Here is a 23676-nt window from a genome sequence, read left to right on the forward strand (position 1 = left end):
CTTCTTCTTCTTTTTTTTTTTTTTTATGTCATAGATATTAACACTTTACATCAAAGAATTGAGCTACCAATCTCCACATCTTAGTGCTCAAATCATAAAATTAATTCATGTAAATATTGCAAGTTTGTTGGTAATTAATCTTTAGAATTTTGTCACATTGTTTATAGATTGGACAATCAAGAATGGCTATTCTTGTTGTGGTACTGTAATTTGTAATAAGGTGTAAATGAGTCTGATTGATAAAGATTTGTAGATTGTTGTGCCTCATGCTTATGTGGACTATGTAATAAAGTAGCCGATTTTCTTGGCCAACCGCATTTTTGAAACAAGCCTAGGATTTCATTTTCTTTGAGAATATTGCTTCTACAGGAGTTTGAAATTTTACTTGGAGAAGATTGTATGACAGTTTTTAGCTCCCTTAGGGAAATCATCAGCTTCAATCCCTGTACACTGACCACAAAAAACAAGTCCATATTAAACTTATCTTGTCCATGTGGATGGCCATAACAAATATTTGACGATTTATTGTCTTAAAACTAAAGCATAAGTTTTCATTGACCTCAAAGCTCCTGTAGAAAATCAATATAATAGATGAATTAAAAGAAATTTAATATCATTTGCTCCTCTATGCATTAGCAAATGTTCACACTGAGTGAAAACAGGGGCACATCAGTGGGGAAAAAAAATTAATAATAATGATAATAAAAATAACCACAGTACTAAGCGTATTTCAACAGCAAATTCATATGAATCCTAAAGCACTCTGAACTTCAATTTAGTCCTTTTTAATATATATATATATATATATATATTATTAAATAGTTTTTCAACAAATACGACATGGATTTTTCTGTTACTTAGTTCATGCTCTTCCATATTATAATTACATGTCACCTTTAATTAACTTAGCTTCAAAAAGAACTTGAGTGAAATATCTTTTAATGATGAAAAATATTTCAAATATGATATCCCTTTATCGATTTTTGTTAATAATAGATTTTCCACCCTGTAGAAAAAGAGATATACATTGTTTGTTGTTGGATTATTTTTAAGTGATCAATATGGGAGTTTTGGGTAGCTAGCAGGTTTTGAGTGTGTGGTTTGAGCAGAGTAGTTGGGTGGTGTGAATTATGGACATGGAGGCAGATATGGCCATATGATGATATTAGCCTGCCATTTTGACTATTTTTACAGATGCTTTGGATAAGAAGCAATCTCTGCAGTTTCAGCAGCACAGCAAAATTATTGTTGATATATATTCCGTTTTCCTCATGAGTGCAAAATGCCATGGATTTATACAGCCACCCCCAGCCCCACCACGCACGCACAAAAAACTATGCTATTTTTCTCATTTTACTGTTTAAACTACAAAACATTTCACTGTTTTATCACCTTGCCCTAAGTTAGTTAAGTTTAATTATATATTTTAGTTTTAATGAATTTAATCATACACAACTTATTTAATTCTGTTTGGAAACTACTTTGTTTTATTTTATTTTACTTTTCTGTCTTGTATAAGGTTAATTTTATTAATAGAAATTATTTTATCAAGCTATTTTAATAGTTTTAATTTTATTTTTTTGTCTTGTATAAGGTTAATTTTAATTCTGTTTGAAAACTCATATTGTCATCTCATAATAATATTGTCCTATGATCTATTTATATTTTATTTTACTTTTCTGTCTTGTATAATTTTGAATTGTTTCAAAAATTAAAATTTAAAGATATATTTGAATTTTAAATGGCCATAATATTATTCACTTTTCCCTTTTAAAGTCTTGGTACTTTATCAAACTCATATAATCTATTAACACATTTTTTAATTTTAACATTTAAAATAATCTAAAATATGGTATATGTAGTACACGAGGTAAGACATGTTTATAAAAATAAAAAATAAATAAAAAAAAAGCCTCGGGATCATGCCCCCAAGAAAAATGGGTTTTGCTTGGGACAGCAAGTAAATTTAATGAAAATGCACGGGTCTTGTGCTTGAATTTATAATTATGTGGGTAGTTGCTAGAAGGATATGTTCAACTGGGACAAGAATTCTTCCGTCATCCACTGGTGCCTTTCCAGTTAGGCCTATCAATCATCACAAGGTTTTTATTGATTTCAGGGTTCATTCATGTGAATCTGGTTCCTTAAAAGCTGCATACATGCCTGCAACATTTTCTCTGTCCTCTCCATAATTTTTCTCTTATCTTCTGTCAATAAAGTTGGGCTCCGATTCATCATTCAAGGTCTTGAAGAAAAATATTATCGAGTATTTTGTGCACTTTCGAGGAAAATAAGAGTTGAGTTTTTAGTATTTTTCAAAATTCAAAAAGTACTTATTACAGTTGACCAATATTAGAAATGGTTATATATGATTTTTTATGTAGTATGTTTATGATGGATTAAATCTACTAGATACATAAAGTTTAATCCATTTCCTACTAACTATGGCATAACAATTATGATTGTTTTCTTGTTTTTTTGTTTTTTGTTTTGGTTTCAATTTGATATATAAAGTTGGATTTTATAGATAATATGCACATCACATTTAGCATTCAATAATCTATTTGGTTGTCAAAGAAGGTAGCTGAAACAATTTTTCAAAATATAACATTTCATTTTGCTAATAATTTAAAATATAATTAAAACAAAATTTATTAATCATAGAGAGAGAAAAATAAACAAAAATTAAATAAAAATAAAAAAATAAAACTTTTCACAGCAAAGGGTACAAAATTAAAAGAGCCTTGCATTCTACAGTTCTTCCACTTTCTAGTTGAGCAAAAACCATAAAAATATTTGTCAAAAGCAAATGACTAATTTAATCTGCAATCAAAAGAAATGCAAAAATCAGTTTTGTCAAAAAATTTAACAAGTAACAAAAAAACAAAAAAAAAAAAAAAAGGCTAAAATACTTTAATAACACTTCAAAAAGGAATAATGAGAAGACATGGGCAAAAACCCTCGATGAAAAGGTACAATATGGGGAAAACATACACAATTGATTTTACAAAAAAGAAAAAAATAATTAAAATCTATGAGTTAATGTAAATCAGAGGACAATATTCAGCAGTACATTGATTTCATCCATGCTATCATCACATCCTGACATTTCCAGTTCATGCTATGGGGAAAACATACACAATTGATTTTACAAAAACGAAAAAAAAAATAATGAAAATCTATGAGTTAATGTAAATCAGAGGACACTATTCAGCAGTACATTGATTTCATCCATGCTATCATCACATCCTGACATTTCCAGTTCATGCTACTTCAGAAACCTTGCCCTAAATGCCTGACATTATAAATTAAAAGCAGGAAAACAAACAGTCAATAAACAACTGAGGGGGAAAAAAAAACAAAAAACAAAACACACACACACACAAATGGGTTTTAAGGGACCAAATTTGTTTCTTTTATTCAAATAATTAATAGAATGTTTTAGCACTTATTCATGGGAGAGGATAAGGTCCAAAGACAGACCCAGCAATTTTTTATTGTAAGATGCAAAGTCTCATATTTACTTCATCCGAGCAGTTGCTTCAAGCATGTATCAAAGCATTGTAGGCAAAATATACAAGATTCTAGAGCAATAAGACAACCAACAAACAGAACTACCATCTTCTTGAATCCATTCAGAAATCTTTATCAAGGAATGTCAACAAATTAATTGTTTTGAAGTATGAAGTCCAATCTTCTTTAAACTTCTCAAATTCCGAAAGCTTAGCCCACACAAAAAGCTCTTAACTATCACTAACTTACAGGGATATTCAGATTTTTTAGTATTCCAACCAATCAAATAGCATGAGTAAATGTCTAGATATGACTCTTGGCTTCAGATAAAAGGTTACTGATCTTTAAAGGGCAATGTTTCATTCATCTTCTTTGACTGCTATGGTTCTACAACTGCCTTGGAGTGGAAACTTCAAAGACTCTTCTACACTATGTCATGTGAGGCAATAAATTAGCATTGTTGTACTCATAAAGGCTATGTACTATGAGGAACCAATAGGTAAAATAAAGAACGCTCATTTAGTCCACAAGTTATACGTAGCTTATAGACTATCCCACACCAAAGGACTCAGCTCCAAATTAGTCATTGGAACAGCAATTAGCCTTTGGTTCTCGCTTACTAATCAAATTAGCTAACCTAACAGTAGCAATCTTGATTGACCCACTTATATAGGTAAACCAAAAAGTTAAAAGCTCAATTACATCTTCCACGCTGATTTGGAAGCTATTACAAGTTAAAGTTTCCGTTCAACCATATGGAAGATTAGACGAGATTATCCACTCTGTTTCAGAAAAGGAAGCTAAATATGAGCATATCCATACAAAAGATATAACTGAGTAAATAAATTTGTAATCATAACAAAAACTATCATGTATTGAATATTATCAACACCATAACCCCAAGTTCTGAAATATTAAAACTGTAGCTTCATGAAATCCAAAAGAGAAAAGATTCTAATTATACCTCTTGCAGAACTCAATTGCATACCGTGACCCATTGAAAAGAACAAACCACATTAACACGATCACCAAAGCATCTGCCAAACATTAAGGAACTTGCAAGTGCAACTTTATAACAGAAAACCACAAAAATGAATCCCGCTTAAAGTAGATTAGAAAAGGGCAGACGAAACCAACTTGTTGATTCTGTCAGAAAATTGAACCTCAAATCTTAGGTATGACACTTCACTGAAAATGTAACTTTACTACTAGTTATTAAGATCCAGTTTGAGCATGATTATCAAATGAAAAAAGGTTCATGAATCTTAAACCAATTTCAGTGCTGAACTTCATTTTTTAGCTGTTCAGTTGATCCAAGAAAGAAATAGTATGACTAATCAAATAAAAGCTAATGCAAATAGCATGTATTCCATTCCGTTTTGGTAATTCTCAGAAATTATAAACAATTTTTACCTGCAATGAGCAATAAAATAAGACACGAGACCATAACATTATGTAATTGTATGAACAAGTTCTATCTCAACTTAAAAAAGCGTACATCTTGAAGATTGAATTCTGAAGAAAAGGGTACAAAAAGGATACTGAAAAGACATCGCTCCCACCGATCCAACATATAGAGGCCAAAAGTGACATTGTAAAGAAAAATTTTGCGCTGAATCCAATTCATCGATCTGAACCTAAAAACAATGGGTGCATACTTAGAATTAAACTTCAGTCAATATATTCAAAAGTAAAAACAGGAATGCAAAATTGAAAATATATATATATATATATATCCGCAGTTAATTTGGACAATGCTTCACGTACAGATAATATGGTGAATACTATATAGAAGCATCTGTTTTCCTTTTATTTATTTTAAACCTCCCTTGCAACATGCAATGGTGAAGTTTGATGTGTGAGTACGTGTTACAGTGCACGTGTTTCAATTTTATACTAGAAGACTACAAGAAAGTCTTGCAACTGACAGATGAAGCTGCCTACAAGATTCTGAGGAGATGTCTTCAACAGAAATGAGTGTTTTATAGGAAAAAATGAGCTAGGAAGGTGAGATTTTGTTCCATTTCTTGCCCAATTTCCTTGTTTAGGAAGTGAAAAGTATGACAAGATGTTCCAACAGGATAGGATTGAGACTCCTACTTATCAAACCAAAGAAAATAATAATAATTAGGAATTTGCTCATTGGTCCATTATTGAATAGTTTCCCAAGATTGCTACAGGTTATAGAGTACAATAAATGAAGAGCTCCATGGAATTTTATCTGGATTGCACAGCTTGGTGTACTTCTCTACTTGCAAAAGAAAGCTATAATAGTCAAGTTGCAAATATTTCACTCCTGGCTTCCAGACTCCTAACGCATTAACAATTTCACTAACTTGATGCAATTCTACCTTTCAAGCCTTCTTGTAGGTTTTAAACGATTCACCACAATGCATGCCAAAAGTTACTATAATGGAAAGGAATCAAAAAGTAGTATTTTTCTGTTAAGTATTTACCAAATTATTGTCACAGGAAGCATTATCCAATGTAACTCCGAATTTCTTTTTTTCAACACAGTAAACTAACTCTGTTCTAACAGGATTACTAGGGCATTAGATATATTTAAAACTCATTATTCGGGGACCCACTTTTTATCGACATAGTGAAAATAAGAAATGAAGGCCCTCATTACTTTCATCACCCAACAAATGAAAATTTCCAATAAGTTTAAGTACCGTTATAGCTACCTATTCATTGACACATCTCCTAAAATAAAGCAAGACATGAACAAGTTTCACTCTATTCCTTTTCCCACAGCTATAAATATCAAATAAAACACACAGTAGTTCCATTGACAGGATTTTCCATATAAAATAAATAAATAAATAAATAAAATACCATAACTACGGAAATGTAAGCAAATTCAATCCCCCTTTTTACCTTTATGGAAATTTCAGAACTCTACCTGAAAATGAGAGATTGAAATCCTAGAACATTGTTCAAACTCACCAAGTTCTTTATACATTAAAGAAATCACATGGGTACAAGCTCTAATTATTGACGTGATTTAGGGTGAAAAATTACACTGACTTTAAATGATTAACCTCCATATAGACAGCAATTTATATACAACAAATAACATACAAAGCGTATTCAAGCAATATTGAAGCATGAATTACTATTCAAAGAGGGAAAAAAAAAATTCCATTTGGATAAAAGGGAAAACCTGATTTCTTATACACAGTATAGATTAACCATGAAAATGGTAGAACATAAGAGAATTCTTCACCTTATATACTCACAAACAAACATGCAGAACAACACAGATCTAACAGATTCAAAACAAATCAAACCCAAAATTCATATAAAAGTCAAGGCAAAGAAAAAAGTTACTTTTCCCAAAAAACCCACCAAACAAAATACCCAAAACAAGCCGATCCAAATGGCAAAAGCAATATTTAAGCAAAAGAGAATGGCCTTCACAAGATTAAGAATTACATGTAGAAAAATATACCTTTAGAAGCAGAAAATTCTGAAGAAAACAGAAGCTCTTTGAGGAAGAGAGAGAGAGAGAGAGAGAGAATTGTGTGAGCTCTAATGGCGGCAAGTCAACAATGGTGGCGTTGTTTTGAGAGACCGACGATTTCAATTGCGGCAAAACGGTAGAGAAAATGGAAAGGGAGCAGGAATTTAGAAACTTCGTTTTCGGAATTCGGATGTCATCCAATTTTTATAAAATTACAATTTTCCCCCTACACTACGCTGAAACTGGGAAATTCCCCCAAAGTATTATTAATTCAACAAGTGGTGCTTTTGACCTTTCCATTTATTTATTAGCACATTGCACGATTTTCCAATTGAATTTTGATATCAAATTGTCAAATTTTAATAATAAATAATAAAATTTGTGACACCCATAATTGTTTGATTCTTTCTTTTTAATTTAATATTTAAATTATTATAATTTTATATTTTAATTAATAAAAATATATTTCATTATCAATTAATAATATTTATAATTTGTTAATATTATTTTTTAGCATGTACTATTAGATAGTCACTGTTAAAATTTAGTATTGGTTTTAACATTTACAGTTGAAAAAAAGCTCATATTAATACTAAATTTTAAAATTATTAAGAATAAAATAATATTTATTGGAGATACTTTAAAATTTAGATATAAGAATTTGGAAGTGCTCAACTCGGCTGATCTTGACCTAATAAAGTTATAAATTTTAATCCAATGTTGTTGATAGAATTATTTATTTTTAATTAAAAATTATAATATTTTAATTTACTACTTGATACTATTATGGCCTATTTATTTTTCATAATTAATTTATTGTATAGATTTTAGAGTATTCAAATTTTAATTTAATTTTAAACCATATGTAATTTTAATTATGACAAAACGTAAAAGGAAAGGAACAAAATTAATAAATATAAGGTGAAACAGAGAATCAAACTTTTAAGTCTCAATAATCTTATCATTTTGGTCAAAATAAAAAATAATAACAATAATAATAATAATTATAATAATCTTGATACTATGGTCCGGACATCGGTTTATACAAAATCTGTGCCTTCAAGTAAATCTTACCCAAAATAGTAATAATAAAAGTAAATTTTACCAATGAAAAAAATAATAATAATAATTGATGGCACCGAATTCAATTTCCTGTTGAAGATTACACAAGATATCATCATAAATACTAATTTTGATGTAATTTTATAATTTACATTAAATTATAATTTTGCTTGATAAAGATTTCAAAGAATCACAATTAATTTGATTTGATCTCTATACATGTGATGGGGATAGGTTTGGAAATTATATAGCCTAGGCCACAAACTTTTCTTTTTCTTTTGTTTTTTTATTTTTTTTTTAATCCTTTTTATCTTTTGATGGAACACCTCTAGGCCACAATCGAGTTGGTAATGTTTGAAATACATTGATGTGATGGCGGTCAGTGGCATCCAAACAGCACACATGGTATATAAACACACATGATACATAAGCAATTATCTATTCAAAATATTCAACAATATAAAAAAAAAATTAAAATGAAGTATAAATGATCATTTTTCATGATTAATTTGTACTTTATAAAATTTAAATATTGTAATGTGATCAATACCGTATAATATAATTAGTCACTATCTTATTAAAAAAAATCTCCATACTAAAATTATGAAAGTACAAATTTTATGAAATATTAAAATTTTGAGATAATAAAATGATTTTATATGGACTAATATATAATTCAGAACATTTTCAAATTTGTGAGAATTTATACATGAACATATAATTTTTTAAATAAGAATAAGATGAGAATATATTCTCATCATGTTCAAAATTGCATTCTTCAAACTATATATATATATATATATATATAAATTGCATATGTATACAATTATGATTTCCTAATAGCTACATATTTTTAAATTATAATGGATGATATTGTAACCTAACCCTTGGTATGTGATACTTGAATAAATATCTAAATAACTAATCCACAAAAGAACAATCCTCGACAGTTAAATTCCATGTCACGGGTTGCAGACAAGAAAAATATTGTCAGGATCATAACTTCTAATACAATTTGAAAAAATGTTGTTAAAAGATAAATAACTATTTATTTGTACACATATATGCATATGTATCATGTATTATATACAATGCATGGATTAATTTTATGTACCAATCAAAGAAAAGATATGCATAGGGTAAGAGGGGCCCTCTCCCTCCTACCAAATATATCAAGGATCGAGATTGATTTGCCAACTTCATGGTTGAAGGGAATGCATCGGTTTGTTACATTACCAAACTACAAAGACAATTTTTTAATTAAATTGCAGATGAATATATATATATATATATATATATATATATAATATATATCTAGCTTTAATTATATTTGGTATTATTCATGGATATGAGTTGTAGCTTAATCAAATGTATTAAACTCTGTTTGGTTTAAACTTAAGTAGGAACCATATGCATATAATTAAGTTCTACTCTTCAACAACTAAACCACTTTTAAGATCATATTCCATCTTAAATCAACGTGTCTGTGTCCTCTGTGTCCCTTCCCAAGGACAATAATACTATAAAATACCAATTTGTTAACCAACTGATATAATAATTTTCATTTACTCATACATATTGAGTTTTATATATTTGTAATTCTTCTTATTATTAATTTTTTAACCATTAAGGTACTATCCTGAAAAGTTAATTAATTAATTAATTTTTACTCAAACATCATATGTATATATAGGTTCCTTAGACCTTCTTATAAGGGTTATGAGTGTCAAGTGATTTGTTTAAACTGTTTTATTGGTTTCCAGTGCATAGAAATGCCAGCATGCATCATTATATTGAACCTTCTTCTCCATCATTTTCTTTTCTCAATATATATGAACCTTCTTCTCCATCATTTTCTTTTCTCGATATATATATATATATATATATATATATATATAAATATATTAAAAAGAATCTTACTGAATTTTAAGTTATTCCTAGAATACAATATAATTAATTTGTAGTATCTCTCTCTACCCAAGTTCATATTAATAAAATGATATATAGTTGCCCACTCCATGACGGTGCCTAAAGTCGCTCAAGAGAATCATGAATTAAAAAAATAGAAACTGCTATTGCTGCTCTTTGAGTGCTGTTGTTGTCAACTTAAATAAATCAAATACTACTTTTTAATTTACAACATAGGCCCTCTGAGCACTCACTCCAGTATATGTATGTATATAATATATACATATACATATATATAAAAGGAGAATTGCTATTCTATAAACAATCTCAGCTTATAAAGGACAATATGACAAGTACAATTTATAGATGATATTTTAATTAATAATTAAAAATTAAAAATACAATTGCACTTGAGATATTTTTTAATATTTTTCGTTAGAAGATAATTTTAGATTCTATATTAAAAATATTCTAATATGATAAAAATGAAAAAATATATAATATTTGTAGCTTAATTTGATATTTTTTCACTTCATTACCTGCGTCCGATACATTAATATTAATATATATATATATATATATAATATAATTTAACTATAATAGGTATAACATCCAAAATAAATTAGGCATTAATTAGTGCTTGATTACATATAATATAGATGATTTGTTTCACAAATTACATGCAACTAAATGCCTGATGACTAGCTGATTATTGCCAACTACAGGATTGTATATATAAAATATTTCAATAGAGAAACATTAGCTTACATTCAATTGTTAATTAGTAAAATATTAAATAAAGGAATTAAAAAAAATGTAAAATATCAAACTCAGTCTCTAGAATCTCATAAAAAAAATAATCAACTTTGGTTGGTACAATTTTTTAAATGTTAAGAACAGTTTTTAAAGTTTAAAAATTACTTCTAATACTGTTTAGATAATTTATAAAAAATGTTTTTGAAGCACTTCTAACGAACTTTTAAGCAAAACTAATAAAAAGAAACTTCTTCTTTAAGCATTTTAAAAAAGTAAAAGCATATTAATGACCTATGCTAAATGGTATAAGCCAAAAACTTGTTGCCTCTTTGTTGTTAAATAATTAGTCGCTATCTCATACATCTGTAGCGGTCCAATAGAAACTATTAATTATACCATCACTAAGAGGGATTTCATTTTCACCTATGGAATCATTAAATGGGAGAAAAAGGTACACTTAAATTTTCCTTATATAATGTTAACAAAAAAAATTCCTTATATAATTCCTACTTATATCCATTAAACTAATATTAAGGAAGAAAAGCATCTTACATTTTTCATTTAATAAAGTCATAAACTATTATCTAATTTTAACTAAAGCAGAACATTAATTATTTCACGCCTAAAATTATTGTCAATGGTACAATTATTAATTATTATCATTGCTGTCTTTCTTGTCGTTTTCTGTCAGTAAAGGTTTTATTTTTAAATTTAACTATGTTTCTGGTGGAAAATAAAAAGAATAAAAATGATATATACCATGGAGCTATATCCCTTTTTGGTTTGTTGTAAAGTTATGAAAGGATATAGGTTTTTTGTGAATTAATTTTATTGGAACTAATTTTCACATGATCAATTTCTCTTCCCAATTATTATCTGGTTACAAGATTGAATTGTAATTAATATATATATATATATATGTGTGTGTGTGTGTGTGTGTGTGTGTGTGTGTGTGTGTGTATTAAAAATAAGAGAAAGATTGTCGTTAGAAAAACACATGTAAAAATTAATTTAATTAATCAAGGAATATGAGAAGATATTTTAAGCGAACCACTTTTTTTTCCCTCAACGTTCTTAAATAATATTGAAAATCATATTCCTCATATACCCAGATTTTTCATTTACAATAAATTACTCAAACACCATAAAACTGCGCTTTTCCAAAATAATTTCATAATTTTAGATAAAAGGGGTCTTAACTCTAATTATAGCTAGGAAATAAATATTTTCTGGTAAAAAAAAAATATAAAAATGCAAGTGTTATATTACAATATGTTTGATAATGGTAAAGATTCCGGTAAAGTTAATGAAAACCTTATTTTTTTGGAAAAATGATAATTTTATTTTGTTTGGATATTTATTATAAGGTGGAAAAATATAAATTTATGGAATTAGATTATTACCAATATAAAAAAATATATGAAAAAATTATTCCTACCTATAAAGGTATCATTTATAGATAATTATTTTGAAAATTTTCAAAAAAATAGTTTGAATTTTTTTAAAAAAATAAATATTTACTCTTAATTATTATAAAATATTAAATTTAATTACTTACAAGTCCTAACTTTCCTATTACTCATCAAACATATTAGGAAAAAAATTAATTCTCAATAAACTAAATCACAGAAAATTAAATTTTAGAAATCAATTTTCTCTAATTTGACACTTTCCAAATAGAACTTTAATAATAATACATTCCTTTCTCTTCTGTAAAAAAAAATTAAAAATAATACATTCCTTTCTCAATGTTATAAGAATAATCTACGCGTTAAGAAACTAATAACTCAATATTCCTCCTCGCTTTTGGTGTGAGGTGCCGACATGCGGAAAAAGGAAATATAGAAGGTTTGAATTGAAAGAACTTGAATGAATTAATATCAATTACTCATGAAAATGATAAAGAAAAGCCAAAGGAATCCAGCTATTTGACAATGAAATCTGCCTAGTTATATAGCCCTCATAATTAAGGAATCCTTTATTACCTTTCTTTTTCAGTCTTTCAATATAAACATTATTATATAATTTCTAGTTATATATCTATATAAAGCCACAAACATTTCATGTTCAAATAATCTTTCTGGGGACCTTTTGATACATCATTTTCCTGTTTTCTTGGCAACCATCTCAAGCCTCGCATCTTTTATGTCAACTTCCAAAACCCACTGTGATGTTATTTTGTCTATTTGAATGGAAAGAACCAAAAGGTATAGTATGTATTTGATATTTATCTATATTGGACATAAGCCATCCTCATATTTAGATTTCTTAATCAAGATTAAAGAGGTTGGTCCCAACTCTCCATCAAAATTTGGACGTTGAAATGATCAGCCACATGTACAAGTCTCTTTTTATTAATTTTCATATTTTGATTCTCTCTTTGACAAGGTGGGGTGCAATAGGGAATGCTGATTGGTGAGGTTGAGTAATTTGGATAAAATAGAACATACTTTCATAGCTGGACTTGGGGATTTGCAGTTGCCCATATTATCAACTTCATGTATCTCATTCATTGTTCCAAAAATTTGGACCCAATATGCAGAAATAAAGTACGGAAAATGGGTTAGTTTAATAACACTGGTCCCATCAGTATAAATAATATATATTTATTATGTTATGGCCAAAACCAAAGTAATTGGTAAATTACGAAGTAAACAAAGTAAGAAAATAAACAAAATCAATGAATTTAAGTGCCTGTGAACCTTATCTTCAAGAAGGTATGTACATATATATATATATATATATATATATATATACACATAAGCAAGTTTACATCACATTTACATGATAATTTTATCATTTACACTTTTTTTATTAATTTTTGGATTGTTTAAATGTCTAAGAAATATGTCAAACATAAGTTTATATGAAATTCATTTGATTTAAATACAGTTTTAATACTTTACCAAATCTATACTAGATCATTAATTTTAAATATTAACATTTGAAGTAATTTAAAAAATAATAAATAAGGTCATCATTACTAAAGCCATTGTATTAACATGATGTGAGCAAGGAATTAATGCCTTCTATTTTCATTTTTCTTTTTTTCTTTTTTATTTTATTTTTACTTATCCATCCTCATCTATGCTTGCTTTTCGATCCTTATGGTGATTTGTCAATTCAACAAATGATATAAGACCATTTTATCAACAAGAATCTAAATGTTAATTAAATTCCAATTAAGCATGTATGGATATATATCTATACGTTAAAAAAACAAGCATATAATAAAAATAAGCAATGGATCCGTGAGCATATGACTCTATATATTGTATATAATCACGAGCTTAATTTGGTGGGTTGTAACTAATGGAGTTTAAAAACCATCCTAACTACTGCTTAGATTATCCTTTTCAATTAAATCAAGCATATAAATATACATATCCTATTACAAGATAAATCCATTTTAGAGACAAACAAAAGCATAATGAAGTAGCTAGGAAATAATTGTAAATATTATAACCTTAATCATATAAGCGATCTTATACTAATTTTTCCATATGAGATGGAACTTATCTCAATATTAACTAGAAAGCTATGGTTTTTATTTTTATTAATTATTTTTTTTATAAACAAAAAACATGGTTGAAGTTATTAATTTCTTTTAAATAAAATTTGTACTCTAGAAACTTTGAAACATTAATTATGAATGGAAAATACAAATGTGACTTGTGATCCTATATATGTAATTGCGACCGGGCTTAAAAATAACTTTGTGTTCTACTTCTAATATATAACTAATTAATTAACGTTTGTAATCAACTTAATAAAAAGGACAGATATTGTTTATAATTAAATTTATATTTTTACACGACCAAGTAAATATAGCTTTTCAATATTATGAGAATGAACAAAGTTTAGACTAATTAATTATGACAACTATTCAGATCGATGAAAAAAGAAATTATATATGCATATTTGCTGTCAGTTTTAATTTCTAAGTTTAAAATACCACATAAGATAGTCCCATTCTTAAAACAAATCGACGTACCATGATTATGATAAGAGAAAATTAACAAACAATATTTTAAATAATTAATAACATCTTATTTGTTTAATTAATTGCTCTACATACATACATATATATATATATATATATATATATATATATATATATATATATATATATATATATTATATGAAGTTAATTATCTATGAAAATGAAATTCCCCAGTACTCCATGGACCCCATTAATTTGAGAGATTTTCCCTTTTTAACAGGGCGAAGAAAAATAGAAAAAAAAAAAAATCTATGAATCAATTGTTTTTCCTGACCAATAAATGCTAAATATATCTGCATGAGATTGTATCTTTGGAGTTTCCAGATTCTACAGCTGGGTAACAAACTAAAATTTAGCAAAAGTACTTGGTTTTTTGAATTCACTTTGATTCTTTGAAGAATTTCAGCAGTCAAAACAAACAAGAAAATTGAACAGGAAAGATGAATTAAATCAAGGAGGCAAAAAGTCATAAGCCATTGAGATAAGATTTTGTCTTCAACCAAAAAAACACCCTATGCCCTACGTAAACAGCCAAAGACAAAGTCCAAAGAAACTCACACACAAACATGACTTATCCTGTGACTCTCATTACTTGGTAATAAAGTATTTGCAACTTGGAAGAAAACCAAATAGAGTAAGTATTCAAAATCAAAGTTAAATAAATAAATAAATAAAACCCCTCAAAAAATGCCAAAGTATTTGTATAGTTCACATATATGCTCTGTTACCTTGATATATATAACATAGAATTATAGGTTTGAATGTTTGATTTTTCTTGTACATGATTGATGTTAACTATTGTTATACCAATAACATAGTATATAACCATCGTACGTAAAGATGCTGATTCAAATTATATGTAACCCTTATGATACAACAATATAGAACCACATGTATTATTATTTTGTTCGAAACATGTATTATTGTTTTAACATCACAAAAATATTACAAATTATTCAATTTACATTATATATTATTATTAAAATGTCATTTTTCTTTGGGTAAATTATTTTTGAAATGGCATGATGTTACTGTTATATATAAGTTTTTGTAGCGAATTCAGACTTTATTGGCCCAACCAGCCAAATTCGATCTTAATGTTAAAATTATTCCTAAATGGCAATAGATAGACCATAAATGATTGATGGTCCCAAGGCAGCTTTATTCTTCCATACCACAACACCGTTGTCATCCACCACCAAAAATTTAAAATCATACACAAAAGAAAATACATGGGTCCTACTCTTTCATCCTTTGGACAAAATCATTGTAACACAAAATTCCAAAAATATATTAACTCAAAAAAAAAAAAAAAAAATTTAAAAAACCACCCCAAGTAACCAAACAAAAGCTTCCAGCTTTCAAACTTTGCTAAGCTGGCAACAGCTTTGGCTCTCTCCTCTCTAGTTATTGCTCACGCGTTCCCCACCCTCCATATACCCTTTCTTTATCCACCTCTCTATGCATACAATCACTTACTCTATATATATTGCCTCCTCTAAAACCCTCTTCACACTCAAGCGAAAAATCAAAAACTCTCTCTCTTCATCTGTTTTTCCCTCTGTTTTTCCAAAATGGATTTGTGTTCAAATAGGTTTTCCATGCTTTTATTGGTTAGTAGTATAGTTTTGAGCTCTTTCATTGTATCTACTTGTGCTGGAAATTTTTACCAAGATTTTGATCTGACATGGGGTGGTAACCGAGCCAAGATATTCAAAGGAGGTCAACTTCTTTCCCTTTCTTTGGACAAAGTTTCTGGTTCTGGTTTTAAATCCAAAAAAGAATATCTATTTGGAAGGATTGATATGCAGCTCAAGCTTGTTGCTGGAAACTCTGCTGGCACAGTCACTGCCTACTATGTATGTTTTACAATTAATCTATATTTACTTAATAATATGATTTGCACGGCTATATCAGATTATTTATATTGAGCATTCAACAAAATCATTGTATACGTGCACATCTAATATAAATTGTCTTATGAAGCCCCTTACATAATTTTATATAATCTGATTTTTTTTTTTTTTTTTACTTCAAAAATAGCTTATTAATGCATAGAATGATTATGATGGGCTAGTTGAGACATCTTTGAAGCCTTTTACATAAAAAAGTGAAAGTTGAAAGCTATCAACTTTCTTTTGGTTTCTGTTTGAGTCACTATACATTCACGAGAGAACAATTGGCCAACCTCTCAAAGACCATATAAAGCATTTTGACATTTTTTCTAAAAGAATTTTTCACTTTAAATATTCTAACCCAAATCATTTTTATTACATTTTCTATACCAATTCTCCTTGTGGTCCCCCACACACAAAAATTAAAAAAAAAAAAGAGGAGAAATCATTTTCCAAAACTGTATACTCTATGACCTTTGTCCTTTACTGTAGACAAGGACACTAGTGACGTTTCTTTGCCAAAAAACCCTTGACTAAAACAGCTTCTTTTTTTTTTTGTTTAAATTTTTTGTTTCCTCTTAATTTATTATAATATTTTAGCAAGAAATAAGGAATGTGATCAATATGGTCTTTATGTGGATTAAAAAGAAAACATTATTGGTCTGCTAATTAATTTATTTTTTTTATTTTTGCAGTTGTCTTCTGAAGGACCTACTCATGATGAAATTGACTTTGAGTTTTTGGGAAACCTGAGTGGTGACCCATATATATTACATACAAATATCTTCACTCAAGGCCGAGGAAACAGAGAGCAACAATTCTATCTCTGGTTTGACCCAACCAGAAACTTTCACACTTACTCTGTAATCTGGAAACCCCAACACATAATGTAAGAAATTAAAAAAATGGTCCTTGAACTTTTAATAATTTATGCTTTGGATAACAAATTTTTAACATATATAGTTTTTTTCTGTTCTTCTTCTTCAGCTTCTTGGTTGACAATTTTCCCATCAGAGTATTTAAAAATGCTGAATCAGTTGGTGTTCCATTCCCTAAGAACCAACCAATGAGAATTTACTCTAGTCTATGGAATGCTGATGATTGGGCAACAAGAGGTGGATTGGTAAAAACTGATTGGACAAAAGCCCCATTTACAGCATATTATAGGAATTTCAATGTATTGGATAGCAGATCATCAAACGCATTCTCTGAAGCTGCTAATTATCAAATCAATGCGCTTGATGCACCCGGAAGAAGAAGACTGAGATGGGTTCAGAGATACTTCATGATTTACAACTACTGTACTGATCTAAAACGTTTTCCACAAGGTGTTCCTCCTGAGTGCAAACCATGAAGATTTCTTTAGGAAAGTCTCTTTCTCTGTAATATAAATCCATGGGTTTGGGTTGGGTTGAGTTGGAGATTGTAATATAATCCGTGATGGGGTTGGGTCGGGTCGGGTTGGGTTGGGTTGGTTTGAGTTGGGGATTCTTTGTTGTTCTTTCTGTGCATACAGGGTTTGGCTTAGCCTGAGACTGGGGAGGTCAAATAAATGCTTATTCGTTGTTTAATAAATATTTTTCTTGCTACTTCTGCAGCAGGAAAATTACCTCTTGCTTTGCTATTTTCTGTTCTTCTGTAGAGAAGGTTTACTTATAGTCCTTTGTAATTTTCATCTTTGTACTTGTGAATTATTATTATTATTATGTTTCTGTTATATTTTACATGCAGTTCTATTTGGTGTTTTTTGTGCTGAACAATTGTTGAGTTCCTCAATTTAGTGGATCAGAAGAAAATTTAGAATGTTATAATTTCTTTTTAAATATGCCAAGTATCAACCAATTAGAAAACAGTATTGATGATTCTAATTGCCAATTTTTAATAAAATTTAATTTTTTTAAGCTTGCCAGAAACAACCAAAAAGAAAAATAAAAAATGAGCAAAGATTAGAAACCATATCCTACTATCAAATCCCATCGAAAGAGAGAAAAATCCAGTGACATCAATGGGATAATTGAAGATGAAGCTAGATAAAAAAAAATAGCTTTAAATAGTTACTGGACTCGATTGTAATATGAATGTTGTGTTTGACCAACACAGGATGCAACTCTCATTTACCAATAAAAAAAAAATAAAAAAAAAGTGTACGTCTATAAATCTAAAATATAAGTAGATGCAATTGTAGTTCTAAAAGTTGCAAGAAAAATATATGCATGAGAAAACAAAAAAGAAATACAAAACTACTCTTGGCGAAAGGTTAAATTATACCCTTTTATTCTAACACTCCAATCGATATTTGCCCAAATACCCAAAACTGAAACTTAATTACTCCCAAGTTTACATATCAGAATTGAAGCAATTTTAAGATTTAAAGAGTAAGTTGCATCATAATGCCAAAGTTTAATAACTAACTGTCATCTTTACATAAGTTGTAAAATTATTTGGAGGAATTTGCAACAATAGGTATATGTGATAAGTAATTTTTCTCTTTTCTTTCGAGCTAAAATATTCTTATGCCTTCTACAACAAATTCACGCTCACAATCCTCTTCCAAATAAAAGATTGATAGATATCTGCAAACTCAAATGTGTACAACCTTTTTGCCTTAACTATATATAAATATGTCCACAGTTGCAGCCAAAGTCTCATCGTGTGAAAACAGAACGTAATGGATTGTTGCAATCTCTTTCTCAAGCCTCCGAACTAGTTGCTCAGAAAATTTGTTCTAGGAATGACTTTTTGTTCAACATTATTGGCGAATCTAACTTTCGGCCGTACCAAGCACTGTTAGGATGCAAGTAGAATTATTAGTTGAGAAAGATAGAAGTATTTCAATGGCTAAAACTTGTTGCAGAAAAACAAAAGAACACTATGATTGACCCTTACTGGGATTCTACAATGTATGCTGAGATCATTACTCATTCGGTTGAGACGGATTTTTGCTTGTTCCTCTGCTTCAGATGCTTTATTGCAAGCTTCTTTCACCTAATAAAAAATGGAGAGAAAATTTAGTGTTCCAAGAAAAAGATACAATTAAAACCAAGATTTTCTTCTTTTTTTTTTTTTTTTTTTTTTTTTTTTTTTGAATCCGTGACAGTAAAGCTAAAGACATTATGAAGTGATCTTTAACTGCATAGACATTATCAGTGCAAAAAGTCATTGGTTTCTTCATGATAAAAAAAACTTCATGGAAAAAGATGCTACTTAAAGAAAGCTAGGAGTTAATATTTCACATGAAATTTAGTAAAGTCTAAAAGATATTTCTCTTATTGCACACCAGTCCTTCACAACAAAGAAATCCACACAACTAAGGAGTCTTTTAGGAAGTAAGAGATGTAATATGTTAAACAACTTCAAAAGATTTATCAAACTTTACTTGTTGACTAAAAAGGTACGTTGAGTAGCATGGGAGAAGGGCAAGAACATCCATTAGGCATGAAAAAAAGAGCCATTAAGACATACAATTAGTTTGTAATAGCTTGGTCAGTCAGCTTTCTTAGAAAGAGGAAGAAAATTCTAAACTATCATCTTGTGCTCATAAAGACTTACCTTATTGACATGAACAACAACTCGATCATCGGCACCCTCCGCAGATTTTTCTAATATAGCACGCAGGTTTGATAGTTCCTTGATCAAATCTAATGCCACCTCTTTGGCATCTTCCATCTGATTTTTAGAGAATTCAAATGATCTCTCTGCATGCAGTCTAAATGAAGCACAGTTTAAACAGGTGCAGAGCCCTCGGCATCCTTTTGGGTTTCTTTTTAATATCCCCTTTTCGAGGCCAACAGCAGGAAGCCCTGAAGATATGGGGATTTCAGATGGGGATGAGTTTGGACAGAACCAGCCTTCTACCTCAACTTTCACACCATCAGAAGATTCCATAACCGATCTAGATGAATCCGCTTCAGTGTCCACATATAAATTGTTAGAGACTGATAATGCACCTTCTTCTCCTGATGAAGGTTCACAATTCATAGGATGCAATAAAATGGGTGGTAGATCTGGTCCATGTAATGAACTTGAAGTGCCAGGGGATGCTTTCAACTTGGAGGCTTTATCTGCAACGAATCCTTCAATCTGCAGTTGCTGTTCCTTTCCAGACTCAACTGGCATTTGGAATCCTGTACTGCATTCAGGGGATAATGGGCTTGGTTCCTTATCATCAAATGAACTTGTGGCGGTAGTTAATGCAGCTATTAATGGAGGACCAGGATCACAAGTTTGACACTCCATATGAAATCCAGAATCATTTGATTTCTCTATAGGAATTTCTTGATGGTTTGAACCAAATGTTGGCGACACTAGCTTTTCTTCTAAATCCATTTTAGGTTTCACATTTGCTGAATCACCTAAAAAAGAGAATTATGAGAATGATCGGCTTTCCTGTATGAAACCTCAAGTTAAAAGGGCCATCGACTCTATGCAATTATAGGAACAAGTTAAACAGAAAAGACAACAGGATTTGATTATGAGAATGATTAGCTTTCCAGTATGAAGCCTCAAATTAAAAGGGCCCTGGACCGTACGCAATTATAGGAACATGTTAAACAGAAAAGATAACAAAATTTACCAGGGTTATTGTTAGCCATATTTGTAAGAAATGGAAGCAATCTTCTGTAGCTGATTGAGCCTGGAGTTTTGAATACCTTCAACCGTGAACGTGGATTCAAGACCTGGTTTCGATAGAATAAAAAGCACAAGAAAATCGACATTATTAAACTTATGGTTACAAGAATGTACTTAAAAGTGTGTCTAATTTGAAAGCACTTAAAGTATGTCTAATTTGAAAATTATAATTTTGGGAAAGAAACTTTTAATACTAGAACAAAATAAAACTTAAAATTTCAGAGTTTGAATCTACTTACCACTTTTTGTTTCCTACTATCATCCAATGTAGCATTTTTGTTACTAGTTCCACTTAGAGGCCTCCCAAGACCATTATCTTTATTATGCAGAGCATATTCTCCTCTGTCAACTCCGTTTTCTTCTATGTCTTGTTTATCAAATATCTCAGTATCTGGTGGTGTCATCTGGATAGATTCTTCATGTGGATAATCTATTTGATGTAGAACCTCACTTTCATCTCCATATTTTTGCTCCAATTGATTCAAATTATGAACTTCACTACGACATTCCTTGTCAAAAATTTTCATCACTTCACTATGAGACTGACCAAGCTCTGAATCCTCTGAGTACTGACCAAGCTCTTCATCTTTACCTGAGGAACTGTCATCCATTATGGAAGACGAATTTATATTTGCAAACTTCTCATTCTGAACCTTACATGAAAACCCATTATCAGCATCATTGTTCTCATTCTTCACTGGCTTGGCATCAGCAACAACTACTCCACTTACATTATCTTTTACACTATGCAGATCAGCCACCACCGTAGAAACACATCTGTCCAAGTCAACTAATTCCTCGTCATTGCAAGAAAACTCCACATCCATCTTTCCAATCTGTCCATTCACAGGTGGTTTTGACCAACTATTATCGACCACTACTCCAGATGGTGATTCAATAGTGTTCACAGGAGAATCTAAATTTAGCTTATCACCACTAGATGACTCATTGGAAGAATCTGATACAATTTTTGGTAGGGCATCAGAATGACTAGTTTGATATTCCATCGAATCCATGTCTCCATTGAATCTCTTAATAGAAGCTTCTTCACTCTGAGAAGCCACAGTAACCGGAAATTCTTTGTGTTTCAAAACATTTTCAAGTTTTGGATGCTGGTCAATTTTGTGAGCACCTATAGGAAATTGAACGTTAAAACCATTAGCTCCCTTTAATGTCTCTCTTAACCAAATTATCTTATTATTCATAGAAATCTCCAATTAAGAAACCAAAAAGGGTCTAGTAGAAAATAGTTACTTGAATTGTTCTCTGCGATGCCCATCAGATAAGGAAGCAATCTTCTATAGCTGACTGAACCAGGGTTTTTGAATACTTTCCGTTGGAAACATGGTCTAAGACCCTGTACTCAAAAATTTCAATCTAATAAATTGAAAACAGCAAAAAACATTCTAGCCCATCATTCACAATTTTATGAGAAAATAAAGTTGCAAAACATACTTAAAAATCCAGCATAATAATATGAAAAAAAAAAAAATTGAAGACATGGTAATTTTGGGAGAATCTTACCAAATTGGTTTTGGAACCGGAATAAACTTTCTCAACACCATTCTGAACATTTCCATTTGAAGGTTTTTCCTTAACCTGTGAATCGTCATGCTTTTCCGGCGTTGTCTGTGTCCATTTCTCAGTGGAATTGACAATTGGCTTCAGATTCTGGGCTTCAGGCATAAAACCCAGATCCATTTTCTCAGTTCCTTCGCTCTCTGCAACTTCTTTTCCATCTACATTTTGACCATTGCTAGAAAACCCATCACCAAACTTCTTAGACCCTCCATTCTTCAACGCGTTCCCATCATCTTCCCCTTCGAATTCGCGGTCACCGGAGTTCATGGACGATTCGGAGTTGGGAGAGAAGACTCGCCTGGAGCGAAGATCCTTAATCGGAGCGTGCAAAATCACATCATCGCCGTCAGAACACCCTGGATTCGGTTTTCTTGAACTGTATCTCCTGCGAATCCATTTGGCTGTGTCGGGTCGGGTACAACCGGAGCGGTTGCAGTGCAGGTGAGACTGAGATTTGCTCCGGGTAGAGGCACCCATCAAGGGATGGGAAAAGGAGGAGGAAGAAGAGGAAGACATTTGCTTCCGTTTCTTGGAGACAAACATAGCTTCCATGGTAGCTGCTGATGAGAGAGAAGGGATAGAAGGTTTGGAGTTTTTAGAGAGAGAGAGAGATGGTAGGGAATAAAAGTATAACCTAGTTGTAATATGGCGGGAAAGTGCGGAGATTTGGCGCGAAGCAATACGGTTCGGGTCAACTTTGGTCCGACAAGAGTTATTGGGTTTAATATTAAAATCTAATTAAATAAATCTAATTATTTACATATATAATCTCTGGTTGACGGTCCAGTTTTAGACTCAGAGAGGTTGAAACGACGCCGTTTCGTACAAGACTTGTATTCTCCGCTGTGTTAAAACTCTTTTGC

At 30.2% G+C, this 23676-nt stretch overlaps 3 protein-coding genes across 5 annotated transcripts; 1 reads left to right on the forward strand and 2 right to left on the reverse strand.

The window, feature by feature from the left end:
• Positions 1-3002: 3002 nt before the first annotated feature.
• Positions 3003-7154, reverse strand: LOC107422322 (uncharacterized). Of its 2 annotated transcripts, none has more exons than XM_016031758.4 (4): positions 6968-7154; positions 5056-5150; positions 4478-4550; positions 3003-3295 (listed from the first exon to the last, which is right to left on the reverse strand). In XM_016031758.4, exons 2-4 carry the CDS (start codon positions 5138-5140, stop codon positions 3274-3276), a joined length of 180 nt encoding a protein of 59 aa, XP_015887244.1. In that variant the 5' UTR covers positions 5141-5150; positions 6968-7154; the 3' UTR covers positions 3003-3273. The 2 variants fall into 2 exon arrangements, with proteins under 2 accessions (XP_015887244.1, XP_048334230.1); XM_048478273.2 differs by lacking the exon at positions 6968-7154 and adding an exon at positions 6680-6818.
• A 9037-nt stretch (positions 7155-16191) lies between these two features.
• On the forward strand, positions 16192-18327 carry LOC107422327 (xyloglucan endotransglucosylase/hydrolase 2). The gene is made up of 3 exons (XM_016031766.4): positions 16192-16567; positions 17299-17492; positions 17591-18327. Exons 1-3 carry the CDS (start codon positions 16283-16285, stop codon positions 17955-17957), a joined length of 846 nt encoding a protein of 281 aa, XP_015887252.2. The 5' UTR covers positions 16192-16282; the 3' UTR covers positions 17958-18327.
• A 745-nt stretch (positions 18328-19072) lies between these two features.
• Positions 19073-23420, reverse strand: LOC107422326 (uncharacterized). 2 transcript variants are annotated; one of them, XM_016031765.4, is made up of 7 exons: positions 22757-23420; positions 22487-22589; positions 21472-22364; positions 21177-21279; positions 20153-20946; positions 19490-19588; positions 19073-19387 (listed from the first exon to the last, which is right to left on the reverse strand). In XM_016031765.4, exons 1-7 carry the CDS (start codon positions 23363-23365, stop codon positions 19307-19309), a joined length of 2682 nt encoding a protein of 893 aa, XP_015887251.2. In that variant the 5' UTR covers positions 23366-23420; the 3' UTR covers positions 19073-19306. The 2 variants fall into 2 exon arrangements, with proteins under 2 accessions (XP_015887251.2, XP_015887250.2); XM_016031764.4 differs by having other exon boundaries at positions 20153-20955.
• Between the last annotated feature and the right edge of the window lie 256 nt (positions 23421-23676).

Source organism: Ziziphus jujuba, chromosome 3, assembly GCF_031755915.1.
Source record: "Ziziphus jujuba cultivar Dongzao chromosome 3, ASM3175591v1".
In the NCBI taxonomy this organism is placed as follows: Eukaryota; Viridiplantae; Streptophyta; class Magnoliopsida; order Rosales; family Rhamnaceae; genus Ziziphus; species Ziziphus jujuba.

What these genes read in the sequence shown, in the direction of transcription:
- LOC107422327 (XM_016031766.4), top strand. Translation starts at nt 16,283, where the DNA reads ATGGATTTGTGTTCAAATAGGTTTTCCATGCTTTTATTGGTTAGTAGT. An exon ending in GCACAGTCACTGCCTACTAT is followed by an intron (nt 16,568 to 17,298) that starts GTATGTTTTACA and finishes TTATTTTTGCAG; the next exon opens with TTGTCTTCTGAAGGACCTAC. An exon ending in TGGAAACCCCAACACATAAT is followed by an intron (nt 17,493 to 17,590) that starts GTAAGAAATTAA and finishes CTTCTTCTTCAG; the next exon opens with CTTCTTGGTTGACAATTTTC.
- LOC107422322 (XM_016031758.4), bottom strand. Translation starts at nt 5,140, where the DNA reads ATGAATTGGATTCAGCGCAAAATTTTTCTTTACAATGTCACTTTTGGC. An exon ending in GTGGGAGCGATGTCTTTTCA is followed by an intron (nt 4,551 to 5,055) that starts GTATCCTTTTTG and finishes AATGTTTGGCAG; the next exon opens with ATGCTTTGGTGATCGTGTTA. An exon ending in GCAATTGAGTTCTGCAAGAG is followed by an intron (nt 3,296 to 4,477) that starts GTATAATTAGAA and finishes TTATAATGTCAG; the next exon opens with GCATTTAGGGCAAGGTTTCT.
- LOC107422326 (XM_016031764.4), bottom strand. Translation starts at nt 23,365, where the DNA reads ATGGAAGCTATGTTTGTCTCCAAGAAACGGAAGCAAATGTCTTCCTCT. An exon ending in CATCGCAGAGAACAATTCAA is followed by an intron (nt 22,365 to 22,486) that starts GTAACTATTTTC and finishes AATTTCCTATAG; the next exon opens with GTGCTCACAAAATTGACCAG. An exon ending in ATAGTAGGAAACAAAAAGTG is followed by an intron (nt 21,280 to 21,471) that starts GTAAGTAGATTC and finishes TATCGAAACCAG; the next exon opens with GTCTTGAATCCACGTTCACG.